This window comes from Sebastes fasciatus, chromosome 19 (assembly GCF_043250625.1).
Source record: "Sebastes fasciatus isolate fSebFas1 chromosome 19, fSebFas1.pri, whole genome shotgun sequence".
Lineage (NCBI taxonomy): Eukaryota > Metazoa > Chordata > Actinopteri > Perciformes > Sebastidae > Sebastes > Sebastes fasciatus.
In genome coordinates, this window is record NC_133813.1 from 17808171 (window position 1) to 17822921 (window position 14751).

The 14751-nt window shown below is 42.1% G+C and overlaps 1 protein-coding gene across 1 annotated transcript in view; it reads right to left on the reverse strand.

The window, feature by feature from the left end:
• LOC141757369 (matrix metalloproteinase-17-like) overlaps positions 1 to 14751 on the reverse strand; it is a 98820-nt gene continuing 84069 nt past the window's right edge. Inside the window, exons 5-10 of the mRNA XM_074617805.1 lie at positions 14189 to 14365; positions 13642 to 13744; positions 11469 to 11551; positions 10168 to 10320; positions 9776 to 10033; positions 1 to 2417 (exon numbers count right to left, since the gene is read on the reverse strand). Of these exons, the coding sequence (XP_074473906.1) occupies positions 2092 to 2417; positions 9776 to 10033; positions 10168 to 10320; positions 11469 to 11551; positions 13642 to 13744; positions 14189 to 14365 (1100 nt within the window). The 3' untranslated portion in view covers positions 1 to 2091. The remainder of the gene's footprint in view (positions 2418 to 9775; positions 10034 to 10167; positions 10321 to 11468; positions 11552 to 13641; positions 13745 to 14188; positions 14366 to 14751) is intronic.

Consider the following 14751-nt stretch of genomic DNA (forward strand, 5'->3'; position numbering starts at 1 on the left):
TTAGCCATTCATATACTTTTATTTTTCTACAAAAATATTTTACATTAGAAAACACACCTTGAAATATACACCGTCTGCTTGGTTTTTGAAGTAACCGTGGAACATCTCAACTCAAATATATCTGTGTCTATATATTTAAATTTGTAGGTAAATATATCGGCGAGAATAAATCCTGATGTGATGACGACGTCACCGGATGGCGTCCAGCGGTGAGGGAAAAAAAGGCTCTGTGAAGTATAATCTGATCAAAGCAATTATGGAATCACAATCTGTCATTATTTATTACCAAAAATACAATAATGCCTCTGATAATGGCAGGGAATGCTTTCTGTACCAGGGTTGGGAGATTAAATGAGCAGCAGATCCTCAAAGGTGCGTGGGAGTACAGGATAAGCTAGGATAATGGCGTTAAGCAACACCGAGGAACTAGATTTTAACTTTCTGCCTTACAGGAAGTCTTCATTTACCTACTTCCCGCAGCACAGGGTGCCCTTTTCTTCATGGTGTTCACCTGTCTACCTGTTTACAGCCCTGGGTGCCATTCATCTACCTGTCTACATCCCAGCATGCCATTTATTTGTCTTCCTGTCAGCATCCCATGGGGGCCATTCATCTGTAAACCTAACTATCTATCTCCACTACATTCCAGGGTACTTTTCACCTGTCTGCCTAGATACATGCCGGCGTGTCAGTCACCTGTCAGCGAGCAGCCTGGCAGGAAGCTCGAACTTGCCAGGCACTATTTAAAGGAAGAGTGTGTAACATTCCGGGGGATGTTTCCCTTAGTGTATAATCACCTGAAAAACTAAGAATCGTTGTGTTTTTGTTAGCTTAGAATGAGCCCTTCATATCTACATGGGGAGCGGGTCCTCTTCACGTTGTCCGCCATGTTGCTCCGTCATGTTTCTACACAGAACGGACAAACCAAACACTGGCTTTAGAGAGAGCTTTTTGCGTTTTTACATTACCTGAAGGCCACCGTAGTTCTCCGATACGCCTTTGAAACTGTGCTAACGTGAGCCGCAGAGTGCAAAACCGCGGTACCGCCAACTGCTGTCTGACTTCCGTTGCCTCATAAAGTAGTGTTATCATGGTAAGGATGGCCTCTAAGCGAGGGAAACGGCGTTACCATGCTTTTTCACTCGGCGGCTCACGTTACCTCAGTCTTGGAAAGGAAAGAGCGAGCGGAGGGGTACTCAGTTGGTTGCAATTTGCAACCACACCACTACATGTCGCTAAATCCTACACATTTTACCTTTAAAGCAATAGTTCGATATCTTGGGAAACGCCCGTTTTTTTTCTGCTTTCTGGCTGAGAGTTAGATGAGAAGACCATCTAATATCTGTATCTGAATATCTGGATATCATTCTCATATATGTGAGGTAAATACAAGGCTACAGCCAGGGCCTAGTTAGCTTAGCTTAGCATAAAGACTGGAAACAGGGAAACTGGTTTGCCACTGTAGGTTAATATTTCTCTTGGCCAGACAGAGAATAAGCCAATTTAATTCCCCAAATTGTCAAACTATTCCTTATAAGATACAAATATACCTTTAAATCAATTCACCTGTCTACCAATTAACATCTCAGGATACCATTCAGCTGCTGGAAATCTTGTCATCTTGTCATTATTGTTGTAAACTTATTCTACATGAAAAAAGTAATTATTATGGGTGCTGTTGGAGTACTGCCGTATTTCACGTGAACATATTTCGGAACACTCGATTAGCTTCGTTGCAAAGATGAGATACTTTAACCATTCGAGAAGAAACTAAGAGATAGAACTTATGGTTCTGTGAAACTCAATGTGTTAAGCACGGTACTAGCATTGTCATTGTCAAGTGGATTGATGCCCACTAGATATACCCTAGTATGATTATATGACAACTGTATGTACTACCCATACTGCAAGGCGCTTTAGATGACCATCAAATGGCATGTGAAATAAATAACAGCGAAAATAATAGCAAAAACATACCAATTGATATTTGTATGAACAAAATGTTCCAGTTTGTATTAAGTGTCCACTGGCCCTCCACCAAAGCGTCTCTTTCTTGCACCCGACTTGAGAACTTTGTCCCGTGCTTTGGCATCATAGCAGTTCAGAGCGTAGGGCAAGCGAGAGCGTCCAGAGAGGTGGCAGCAGCCAAAGGGGTGACAGGGAGGAGCGGGCGCCTAAAGGCGAGGCGGTGTCCGAGGTGCAGGAGCACACCTCGTATCCGTTCTCTGCGTGGTCCGGTTGATGGTGCACGTTGACTCTCGTCTCCGTGCTTTTGGACTCCGTGTCCGGAGAGTCCGACTGCATCTCGGTGCACAGCAGCCAGTCTTTAGCGATGAGGCGGGGGTATCCTGCCTCCGCCTCCATGTCGCTGCTCGGCACTCGCCAGTAGTCCTTCCCCTTGAAGAAATAGGACGAGCCTTCAAAGAGAGAGAGAGAGGGAGAGAGGGTTGGTATTAGTTTGAAATAGAGTGAAATACCAGAACAGAACACAGGATAGAATAAAACTTCACTAGAAGTGAACAACTTCGCACACAAGGATTCAAATTAAGTATTAAAGAGGACCTTTTGTGCTATATAGTTTTTTTTATGCATGTAAACGGTCTGCAAAGTTAAAAAAAAAAAAAAATAAATAAATTCTAGGCCAAAGGGAGTTACTCTCCCCCACAGAAACACTGCTCCTGAACTGCCTGAAACACCTTGCTTGAAGTACTGCCTTTTCTTCTGTAACGTGGTGATGTCATCAAGTAACACATTTACATAATACCTGCCTAGCGGCTAGTTTGGCACGTCCTGAAACAAAGCTAGTTAGAACGCAGCTGGAGCGGAGTCTGAAGAGTTTGGTTCGGTTGACCAATCACAACAGAGTGGGCAAGCTGACCAATCAGAGGGCTTTAACATTTCTCTCCTACTTTCAGCATTTTCTTATCCACCCCTTAAACCTCAATCGTGGCCTTTCCGTACCACTCTTATCACTCACCGTTCACCATGAGTCGTCATCACGTCTTAATTTTTCTCTCCTCCTCCCCCCTCTATCTCACTGTTCTCTCTTTATCCTAGGCGTGTGGTAGCGGCCTAAAGGCAGATAACGGCTTTGATGTGGCTCCAGTTCCCTGGCCCAAAGGTGTGTGTATATGTGAATTTGCTTGTATATATATATATATAAATATACATACATGCATTTTTTATGTGTCTTTCCATATAATTGGGGATTTTGTCAGGGTTGTCCCCTCTTTTGCTTTTGGCCTGTACCCCAAAAGCTCAGACACAACACAGACCTCTATAAACACCTAACTTCAGCTGGGAGTTGCTGCGGGGGAGTGGGGGGGTGGGGGGGGGGGGAAGAGGTGACGTTGCTTGCTCCCATTGAGAGTATAGCCTGAAATAAGGATGGAGTACCTGCTGCTAATTAGTTGTTTGTGTGCCAGTTTTGAACCTCTACAAGTGCTTTATCAAAGCCTAATCTGTATGGCCAACTGGTGGAGGCATTCCTTAATGGGGGGGATTGCTCGATAAAGGCTGCCAAAACAATGCCAGTTAAAGCAAACATTATTAATCCCTGTGGGAAGGCAATATGTCCTCAGCATCTGACCTATTGTAATTGCTCAGGAACAGCCGGCGACCTTTCTCCAGCACCGGGGGACCGACTCCAGATCTAAGGCCCTTGGTCTAGTCAAAGGAAAATGCCTGAACCAAGCAGATATAATAATTTTAAAGTGTAATTTTCTTAGACAGAATTACCATAATTTACGATATTATCTCTGAGACTGTTCAGTTATAAAATGGAGTTATTACAGTACCCCTTAAACTTAGATTTATATCACAACATATCTCTTTTTAAGTCTCAGGCACATTTTTCTATATATGTACCTCTCAAAGTCTCTTATTACTATAACCAGTCTAATAACCTCAGTAACTAGTGAACTTTACATCCTCTTCCCTTATTAGGGAGAATGGGAAACAACCACATGTTGCTTGGAATGCCATAACACCATGCAAAGAGTGGTTACAACCAAGCACGATAGGGCTCATTTTGCTCTTACAGGTGGAGCACCACCTAAATTAAGAATTCCAATATGTTATTTCCATGTCCTATAAAAGTTCAATCAATATTTGTGAACATGAGCTACTCTCTCTCTCTCTCTAAAAAGCCATAAACCAGAGAAGTAAGTCTCAAACTTGTGATGTCATAGGGTATAAAGTCTGGAGCTGCTCCATAGACAATGAATGGGAGGCTGATTTTGTGGACCCACAGACCGTTTGTTTTCATTTTTATACCCACATGAGCTTTATTCTATTGTATTGTTTCAGTTGTGAAACAGGAAATGTTCCAATATACTCAGAACGTCCCCCTGGGTGCTCTCAGTGTCATCTAGAACAGGGGTTCTCAACCAGTGTGGAATATAGAATACCAATACCAATATAGAACCAATATCCCTCTCTGTCAACACGGAAGGTGTGCCTCGGAAATGTTTTGACAATCACAAGTGTGCCTTCAGTTGCAAAAGGTTGAGAACCCCTGATCTAGAACATCTCTCCCCATTCATTGTCTATGGAGCAGTTCCACACCACACAGAACAGTTTGAGTTTTAACACGCTAATTTTGGGATTTGGGAGAGAGTTGTTCATGTTTACTAATATTTTCTGGACTGTCTTAGACCATAGGAATAACATGTATGAATTTTGAAAATGGGCATAGTTCATCCATAGGTGCAGTTTGAACTTTAAGGTTGGGGGTTCACAAAACAAAATCTAGAGGGAATGTGATGTGTACAACACAGTGAGGAACACCGAGTCCTAACTGGATGTGACGTCAGCGATAAAATCCGTTTGATTGTATTGTTTTCTATTGGAATGTCCTACCTGTCCGTTGTCAACAAGGACGAGGAACGGCTGATTTATGAAGTTGAAACGAGGAGTTATCTGTACGATACCTCCTCATTTCACTACAACAACCTAAATACGATGACAGCTATAGCTGGAGGGAGATTGCCAGGAGATCGCCTGAAAGTTTACTTGCTGTTGGCTATATTGTAATTCATTTCCAGTAAATACCTCAATATTAAAAGTGTGCTTTCTGGTTAAAATTTTACAAACGTTGGAAGGTAGCAAGTACTACTCACCCCCATCTTTTAAGTGGTTACGTCTCTAGTCTGATCTCGACCGCGCAGCTGATAGGTACGTGGTTTGTTTACATGACGTGAACCAACGCAAACTGCGCCTGTGAGTTCCCCTTTAAGGCTACAATGTGTCATATAACACCAGTTGGTTCATGTGCAAGTCTAACTTAAACAGTGGACCTAACGCTGGCATCCTACTGGGACTGACAGGGTTAAACTGGTTTTATACAGAACATGTAATTTACACCCATATGATGAAGCTGAATGATTTTTTGTATTTTTGTATTCTCAAAGCAATGAAAGAATATGTCTTTTGTGTGGATATGTCCATTATGGTTGATATAATTAAAGCCTTTGATTGACAGTATAACAGCTGCCTCATTGATTAACTTTATATTTTGTGACTCATTAAGTCTATTATACTTTTATCCTCCTACATGTATGCTGCACAGTGATTAAATCAAGTTATGAAACAGGCTCTCAGTTCCTACCTATATTTAGCCAAGAAGTGTAAATCTCAGTGAGTTTAATTAATTAGTGTTTCATGTGTATAGGCTGCAGACGTACATGTCATACACACTGTCAAAATACATTTAAAAAGAAAAAAAAAAAGTTCTGTTTATACAGTGTAGTTCTAAGTGGCACATTTATTTTTATTTTTTTAATTATTAATATTGCAATTAATTTGTCAACACGCACTAATAATCACTCTTCATAATGGGCCGTGTCATGCTAACGCCACACATAATTACACAGGGCCAGCTGTGAGCTCACACACACGCAGATTTTCACTGTCAGGCGTAGGCTTATATGCCTGGGTTTTATAGAAGCCACTATAGACATTTTATAGGAGGTAAAAGACCAAGATGTTTTACAGGCACAGATGCACATAGTCTGTAAAGATTACTGACATGGCAGATTCAGGCGCGACATGCTCCGATAATGACCACATTACCACACCTCCTCCTATAAAACCACAGACAGAGAACGAAGAGGAGTAAAGAGAAGGTTAGGAGGAGGTTTAAAAGGGAGGTGAAGGAGAGAGATATGAACGGAGGAACACACACACGCATCGACACACACACACTAATTGAATAATATAAATATGCATTTGAGCTAATGCATTTAATTGGTGTATCAGTTGTTAATTTAAATTGTTGCGTGTGAATATCACCTTGGGCTTTCTTTAATGATCGGTCCAATTCATATTGACGAGTTGGACATTATTTGTACATGGAAGGAAATTACAAAAGACATAAATGGGAGGTAAACATATTTTTTTACGAGGCAATGTTCAGTACTAATTATGCTACTCTGATTGTTCCTATTATCATTATATTGACATTCAGGAATATTTTATGGATGTTACTTGTACTAGATTGAACTACTTCCTTCCAACCACCTCAGCTTGTTAATCAGAAACATTCCACAAAAGGCAGGTTTCATAGCTCTGAGACCTGATATTAAAGAGGACTTATTATGCTTTTATGCTTTTTCCCTCTCCTTTAAAGTGTTTTTTTTTTGTGAATGTAAAAGGTCTGCACAGCCCACAGTCCACTGCTCCTGAACTGCCTGAAACGCCTTGCTTGAAGTCCCGCCTTTTCTTCTGTAATGTGGTGATGTCACCAAATAATACATTTGCATAATACCTAGCGGCTAGTTTGGCACGCCCTCAAACAAAGCTAGTTAGAGCGGAGCCGGAGCAGAGTCCGTAGAGTTTGGTTCGGTTGACCAATCACAACAGAGTGGGCCAGCTCGCCAATCAGAGCAGACCGGGCTTTACGGGAGGGGTGGGGGGCAGGAGCTCAAACAGAGCGTTTCAGACAGAGGGTGAAATGAGGTGCTGCAGCACAGCCGCTATGAGAAAAATAAAGCGTTTTTTTTAACATTAAAGTATGTAAACATGTTCTAGTAGAAACCCAAAATACAAGTATGCACCTGAAAATTAGCATAATAGGTCCTCTTTAATATCCTGCTGAGCCACTCTGTTTGTGTGACACAGATACAACATCCATCTAAATCAGTAACATTACTGCACATGTATTGCCTCCAATAGGTCGAATAGTGGATCACAAAACCCAAATAACATTACTAGTCTTTATGCTGCGTACGCAAGTGCTTTGGAACACTTAAAGTGAACTTTATGGAGCTACACTGATTGATCTAAAATCATAATTGGCTGATTTATGTGTGAAAGGTCACCGGTGACGGGGTTTTTCAAGGTACAGTTACTTGCTGGGTCAGTGGTTGACCATTATGTCATAAAAAGCCATGAGGCAATTTGCGGCAGTTCACGGAGACACTCTCAGAAAGAAAGAAGTCTTTGCTGTGGTCACCGAGAGCCACAATCAGCTCAGATACTGCCGGCTGCAGTCTGAGTGAGGACAGTTCTCGCACATTTAAGTTTAACAAACAGCTCAGGCTGAAAGGGGGAGATAAGCAGAGACAACTTTGGGAGCCTGATAAAACACCTGTCATTCCCAGCGGAGCTGCAAAGGAGCAGACACACCTTTGTCGAGAAATACCAAAGCTGTGGTTCAGCATAGTGAGGAGGAAAACAGTGGTTTGAGTATACTGTCATATGTTAGTGCCTGTACTCTAATGATCATTTTCATTTTTGTGTGCAATACACAAAGGATCACATTATTGAGTTGCATGATTAAATCGGTGGCTGTGAATGCACATTTGTAATGTGATTGGTTTTGGGAGTATTGTATGGCTCACAACATGTATTTACACATCCAGCAACTCTCCACAAACTCCTGAAAGAAACATCTACATCTGTAGCAGCTAAATGCTCCACTATGTTCACCAGCTAACTGTGTCTGTCTGTCATCTGGTGCTAGGCAGGTAGTGTAGTGAATTTGTGTAGAGCTTTTTACACTGAAAAACAGTTGCCTGCTGTGTCCGAAAATGAGCTTGGTGAGAGCTGTGAGTGTGAATCAAACAGTAAAGTTGTGAAACCAAAACAGCGTGCTAAAATATGCTAAAATGCTACATACAGCAGAGTGGATGGGGAACTGCAGAATCTGATGATATATTCTCTGTGTTAGTCACTAACAAACAGAGTGACACTTTTCATGTTACAAGTTGACATTTGATCCATTGTTGATATGAAATATTGATTCGTACAGCTTTTAGATCTGGCAAATACATTTCTGCATGGGTAATTCATGCTTCATTGAGTGCACAATTAAATGATTAATTCGCTCAGTCGCGGTATGGTTACACAATTCAACACTGACATAAGAAGTGCGGCAAAATAGGAGCAAACACATATTGCATACTCAACCTGCCAAGAAGAAAAGTACAACTAAACTAATAAACAAACTAAAATACAGATGTTACTAGTGTGAATTGCTCAAATCCGTCACCATTTGCATATTTGCATGGTTGATAGGAGGTTGATGGCTGCAGGGAGGTAACTGATGCTGAGGCGGATAGAGTGAGGACCGATGCTCTGAAGCTGTACGCCAGAGGGCAGTTTGTAAAATTCAAGGCTGCCCAATAAGGGGTAAAACCGGCAGTTTCTTTCATTGGCTTTTTTCTTGCTCTGGTGCCATTCAGCACTTTAAGGGAGGACTACTTTAAGCTGACTGACTGCTCAACTGCTCAAATGACCAACTTTGCAGGAAAAGGCCGATTCGCATCAGACGATGGATCTGTAGAACCGGATCAGGATTGACTGCGAGGCATTGATTGCACCCGAGGTTAATGCACGGAGGAACGGACTTCTTGCTTAGATTAGCAATCTTGTAATCACACTTCAGCAAACGGCATGCTCCCCGTGAATGTGACCGACTCCGCTGAGCTCGCAAGTGGCAAGCATGGATTAATAAGGGGGGAGGCCGGCTTGTGGATTCATAACACACCGACACTGCTCTCCGCTGTGTTTGCGGTGTATAGGTCAAGGCTGTTGTTGGCAAGCCGAGATGCCAGTTTTACAACCTCTCTCTCTGGTAGACCGACTCGGTGTCTGTAATCTAAAAAGTTTGTTGTCTGGAAAGTTGGTCCCTAAAGGCAACAGTACAGCTGTACATTCTCCATAACCACAGCCATAACCTTTTTATGGGTCACTGGTTATTTGTTATTGTGTACGTACGCATCATATTTGCCAAGAGCCTACAGCATATATCTACAGTAAACAAGTTTTTGTGTGCAGTTTGTGCCTAGTGGTCACTCGTTGATCATTCGTTTCTAACCAATACCTTGCTACAGGCATTCATATGGGTATGAATATACTGTATATATATGCTCAGATATGCCAAGCTAATTATCTGCAGCCTTTAGAAGCGGAGTTGCCAGCTACTGCTGCAGGCCTCAACAACGTCCACTTCTGCCAAATTCAACACGCTGCCACATTCCACACTTCTGCCAATAACTCTTTTATTAGGCGTATATTTCATATAAATCGGTTGTCTCCAACTCCAAGTCAAGATTACCTGAGTGACGACATTTTTTCCCTAACTTTTCACAGTTCCCTTTAGAGCCACATAAGACTTTATAAACCTGTGTTCCCATTTTGAGTGGTTTCTGTTTGTGTTTAAAATGTGGTTTATTTAAAAAAAACGGCATTCATTTACTGAATCAAGTGCTTTAGCTGAAGTATAAATGACCAGTAAAGAAAAACTGAAGTGTTGATTTTTATGGCCACTCACCATCAGACCACCTCATGGCGTCGTCCAGTTGTGGCGGCAGCCCCTTCCAAAGCGTGCTGTCTTTAGGGTAGCCCTGGTCCATGCGCCTCAGGTGGTCATCGTAGCGCCAGTAGTGGCTGTCCTTGAAGAAGTAGGTTTTGTCGTTGTGTAGCCAAACAAAGGCCGCATCCAATCCTTCCAAGGGTAGGCCGAAGTCACTGATTGGACGAGGGTAGCCCTCCTCCACGTTGTTGTCTTTGAATACCCAGTACTTTAGACCTGAAGAGGGTGGACACAGAGGTCACAATTAAAGGGGAGAATACCAGCATTATGGTTTGGAATGTATCCACCCAATTACTAAATCCACACAGACAGATACAAAAGAAAGTTGAAATCAGATCGGAGATATTTACCTTTGAAAAAGACTATTTTGTGGTCCCCAGGCCTCTCATACACAGCATCCACGCTGTCCAGATTGGGTGGGAGGCCCCTCCAGAAGCGATGGATCGCAGCCGGACGCAGCGACACAAGGTGCTTCTCTCTTGTTAGTCGCCAGAAGTACTTCCCTACGACAAACAGGAACAGGTTAGAGCTTGGAACTTCTTCACAATACCCCGTAGGAGTCTATTACAAAAAAAGCTGTGTGCAGTAAGGGTGTAAGAAATTAACGATACACATGAGTATAGAACCCATATTATGTTTTGTGATACCGTATCAATTCTCCAAAACACTGTATCGATTTTTAATTAACCTCTTAAAAGTCCAACGCTATCCACTATTCTGTCTTTCAGAGGTTGAGGCTAAATAACGCTCCAAAGTTACGCTAAATTTTGACGAGGAAAAACTGGCATGGCCATTTTCAAAGGGGTCCCTTGACCTCTGATCTCAAGATATGTCAATGAAAATTGGTTCTATGGGTACCCACGAGTCTCCCCTTTACATTACAGACACATTTTATGCTAATTTCAAGCAGTTTTGGGCATAATATCATATAATATATTAAATAATAAAGCAATATATTGAATCGTTACCCCTGTATCATGATACGTATCGTATTGCCAGATTCTTGCCAATACACAGCTCTAGTCTGCAGTAATCTTATTACAGATTCCTACCCCTCTTTCACATCGACAGGGCTAATAAACTAACTAAAGCTCCAAGAATTACCATTAAAATGAGTTTAAATTTCTCTCTAAAAAGAATAATTTTGTTTGTTTGGCTACTTTTATCTACCTGTGAAAAAGAGTATTGAGAAATATGGCAGTTGTGCTTAGGATGAGAGGTGTAACTAATTAGCAAGAAGTGGAACCTTAGCCAATACACATCATGAACTGTTATGTTTTATATGACTAACATGTTTTGGCTAATGAAAGCTCTCTTACCACGCACAGTAAGCCCCAACAAATCCATTTCAAGCTCCGCAGATAACAAGTATACAGCAAAAAACAGCCGTGGGCCCTAGAGGACCACTTTGTTTGGCCTGCCGAATATATGTGACGTGTGTGAGCCTGTGATACGGGCCCTGGGAGCCACACATGACTTAGCTTTCTATCGATCGCTGGCGCCGCCACTCCGCCCAGTCCCTTTACCCTTTTACTTTATCTCCTCTCCATCCACCCTCTTTTTCTCTCTCCCTCACCGTCGCTCTCTATTTATTTATCTGTCTGTCCGTCAGTCTCTCTTGTTCTCTTTTTTTCCTTTTAGGCTTGGATACCTTTGAAAAAGAAAGCCTCCCCTCGTATTTGGGCCACGGCATCAAAGTGACTGGTGCATCTGTCTGGGGCATCTCGTGCCAGCCTGAGAGAGGAAAAAAGTTGGAGGAGAGAAAAGTTTTATTTGGAAGATACTACATGACATTCATATTCCGAACATTGAGTGTTTGAGGCTATGTACATACTAATCTTTACATAAATCAACCTCACTTATTGTAAATTATGCAGCTCGCAACTAAAACCACTTCAATCCATTTGCACAAAAAGTAAACAACTTTGTGATAATTGCACCCACCTATTGAGAGAGTGTGAATGTGCGCATGCATGTGCATGTGCTTCCTTTAATTAAACAGGCTAAACAAGGTGAAAAACTAAGGTGAAATGCTATCACGCTGACAGGCTGAGGTCCCCCAGTGCATTTATCCTCTGGGCTAATAAGTGATTTAAAGCACTGACGTGGCCGGCCTGCCAATGACGGAGCCATTAGCACACCACAGGGCTGCCACTGTGAGTGGGAGGCCGACAGCCCTTTGCATTATCAACAAAGATCTCCATTCAGAGCTCTATTAACGCGACGCCGCTGCCTAGTAGTCGGCGTTCGTGACCCTTGTCGAGCGTAATCCAGCTTTTCCACGCATCACGACCAGGCGGAGGTGGTGAAAAATGAGTAATGAGGGCAGTGGAGGGGCCGGTACCAGTGAGGGAAAGAGGGTTTTATATGCCTGTTTAGTTGAGTGAGTGTATTCACGGAGGTCGGCGAGCATTGGGTGTTGTTGTCAGTGTAGTTTGAAATGCGGTTTGATCCCTTTCTATCCAAGCTGCCCTCTCTTGACCCTATTAATTCAAGAGACCATCAGAGGACAGTTAACTCACTTGCAAAACAAGCAGCCTCCGTTTATGCTCGTAATAATTAACATGTCAAAATCTACTGTATAGTACTTTGGCAACAAAAATACAAAGGTGTTGTTGTTCAGTGCATAAATAAAAAATGTACTGTGCTGGATAGGGATGAATATTCTTTTTTTCCCCCCTGCTATTTGATGTACATTATTCATACAAACATAAGCCACATTCCCAGCAATATAAAAAAAAATAATACTAATAAGACATTTCCTGTTGTGGAAGAGAGATATTGAAGCACAACAGCATGGCTCCTGATGTGAGGAATCATTTGAAATAGCAGACAAGAGACCCTTGAACTGAATCCATGTCATCGCTCAGAAGTCACGTATGGTTCATGTGCTGTGTAGTCTGACTGACACGCTGCACTGCTGCACATTCAGGGTCTGTCCAAGCCTTTGGTCCACAGTGAGTTATCTTTAAAGCTGCAGATGGTAACTTGGAGCAAATATGATAAAAGTTTTTTTTTTTTTTTTTTTTAAACTGTCATTATATCCTGACAGTAGTGCATGAGACAGCTAATCTGTGAAAAAAAGTGTACTGTTTAGCTGTAAAATGAGAAAGTGTGTGACCCGGCCACCATGTTGAAAACAGAACCAAAACCAAAACAAAACCAAGCACCGCCCACAAGCCGGAGCAAACTTTCTCATTTTACAGCTAAACAGTAAAATATGTTTCTGAAAACATTCAGAGGAGAGAAATAGGCATTACAGTAACAAAATCTTGATTCATATCTGATAAACGTTAGATTATTATTATTATAATTATAAGTGTCTGACAACATTATGGAAAGGACCCTAGTGAGAAATAAAAAAATGTTTCTTACCTTTCTCTCGATCCGGTCTGTCTGTTATTGTGTCCAAGTCCCGGTCAAGGAGATTTCTCGTTGTGAAATCTGAATATCCGTGTACTCTGGCTCAAATAAATACCAGCCCGTTCTCATTCCTAGGGCATCAAATACCCTTCCGTCAGAACACATCACCTTGCGACATTTCAGAACGAGACTTCCCCTTGAGCGAGACTCTTTCCATAATATCAGACCCTTATAATAACAATCAGAGCCTGTCAGTGATAAAACAAGCACTTTTAGAGGACGTGAATGAGGGTGCCAGCTTGCCTCAATAGGATAACATTGCAGCCTGTGAGCGGCTGCCGTCTACAGCGCTCTCCTTCAATACTGGAGCAATTTCAGAAATTGTTGTCCTTATTAGTCACTTAGACACAAAACTATGGGAAAAGAGGGGCCAGGTGGAGGACACCAGGTCTTCTACTTACAGGAGAGTGGTTCTGTTTTCAGGAAGGTCCAGCAGGACGGGAGGTTCAGCCGTCTGCGAGGGGTTGCTTGGTCGGTTTGTGTGGGACACCGAGTCTCTGACACCTATAGAGGATATGTGATGAAAGATCAAATGAACACTCAAAAGACATGGCAATTCATTGACAGTGGACTCTGTGAACAATTAATCAAAAAACTAACCAATAGACATTCTGCTGATGTTTGATTTGTTGGTTCTATTCTGCATTATTATGTATTTACTTCATTGCACCGCGACATAACATGAAATATACAGTATGAAATGCTTACTCTAGTTTTCTCTTAGTGGCCTTCACAATTCTTTCCTGCACTTCATTCTCGTCTTCATGGTCATTAGTCTCTCCCCCGCACACTGCTACTCTCTATATCAATCAATGGTGTGATAAGGTCATATGCCATAAAGAGGTCCAATTAACTCAATCCCTGTTTTCATTAATCAATAACCTGGCTCCACAGAGCAATTGCTCTTTTTCTCTCTGTCTGAGCAGTGGATAGATGTTCCCCTCGTACCGTAGAGCTGCCAGACGCGGACCTTGTCTTCGTAGGGCAGGTCGTATTTCAGAGGGTCTCCTACGGGACCCTGGTAGTACGGCCTCATGATGGACTCTATGGCTGAGGTGTGGACCAGACCGATGGCGTGACCGAACTCATGGACTGCAACCGCAAACAGATCCATCCCATGAGAGTCTGAAGGAGACAGAGGGAGAAAGAGAGACACTGACATCATCATCAGGCTAATATGTTCTATTACATCTCATATGTTGATATGTGGGACTCCTTATACCCGCTCTTTAAGGCGATTGGGTGCCTTTCATTTGGGGCTCACGGTATCTTTAGTTTATCATTGCTTGTGTTGTTTTTTCTATGTGTTTTTGGGTTCATCTATATGTAAATGTAAACGCTATGGTATGTGGCATTAGTCAATTTGTTCGTTAAATAACTGTTTTTGCCATGTACTTGCATTTGTAACAATGCATATTTGAACTTGGAGCTGGAATAAAACAGGAAGACACACATCCTCCAATTTTAAATTTGCCCCCTCATCTTTTCAAGTGGAGTTATTTAGTTGAGCA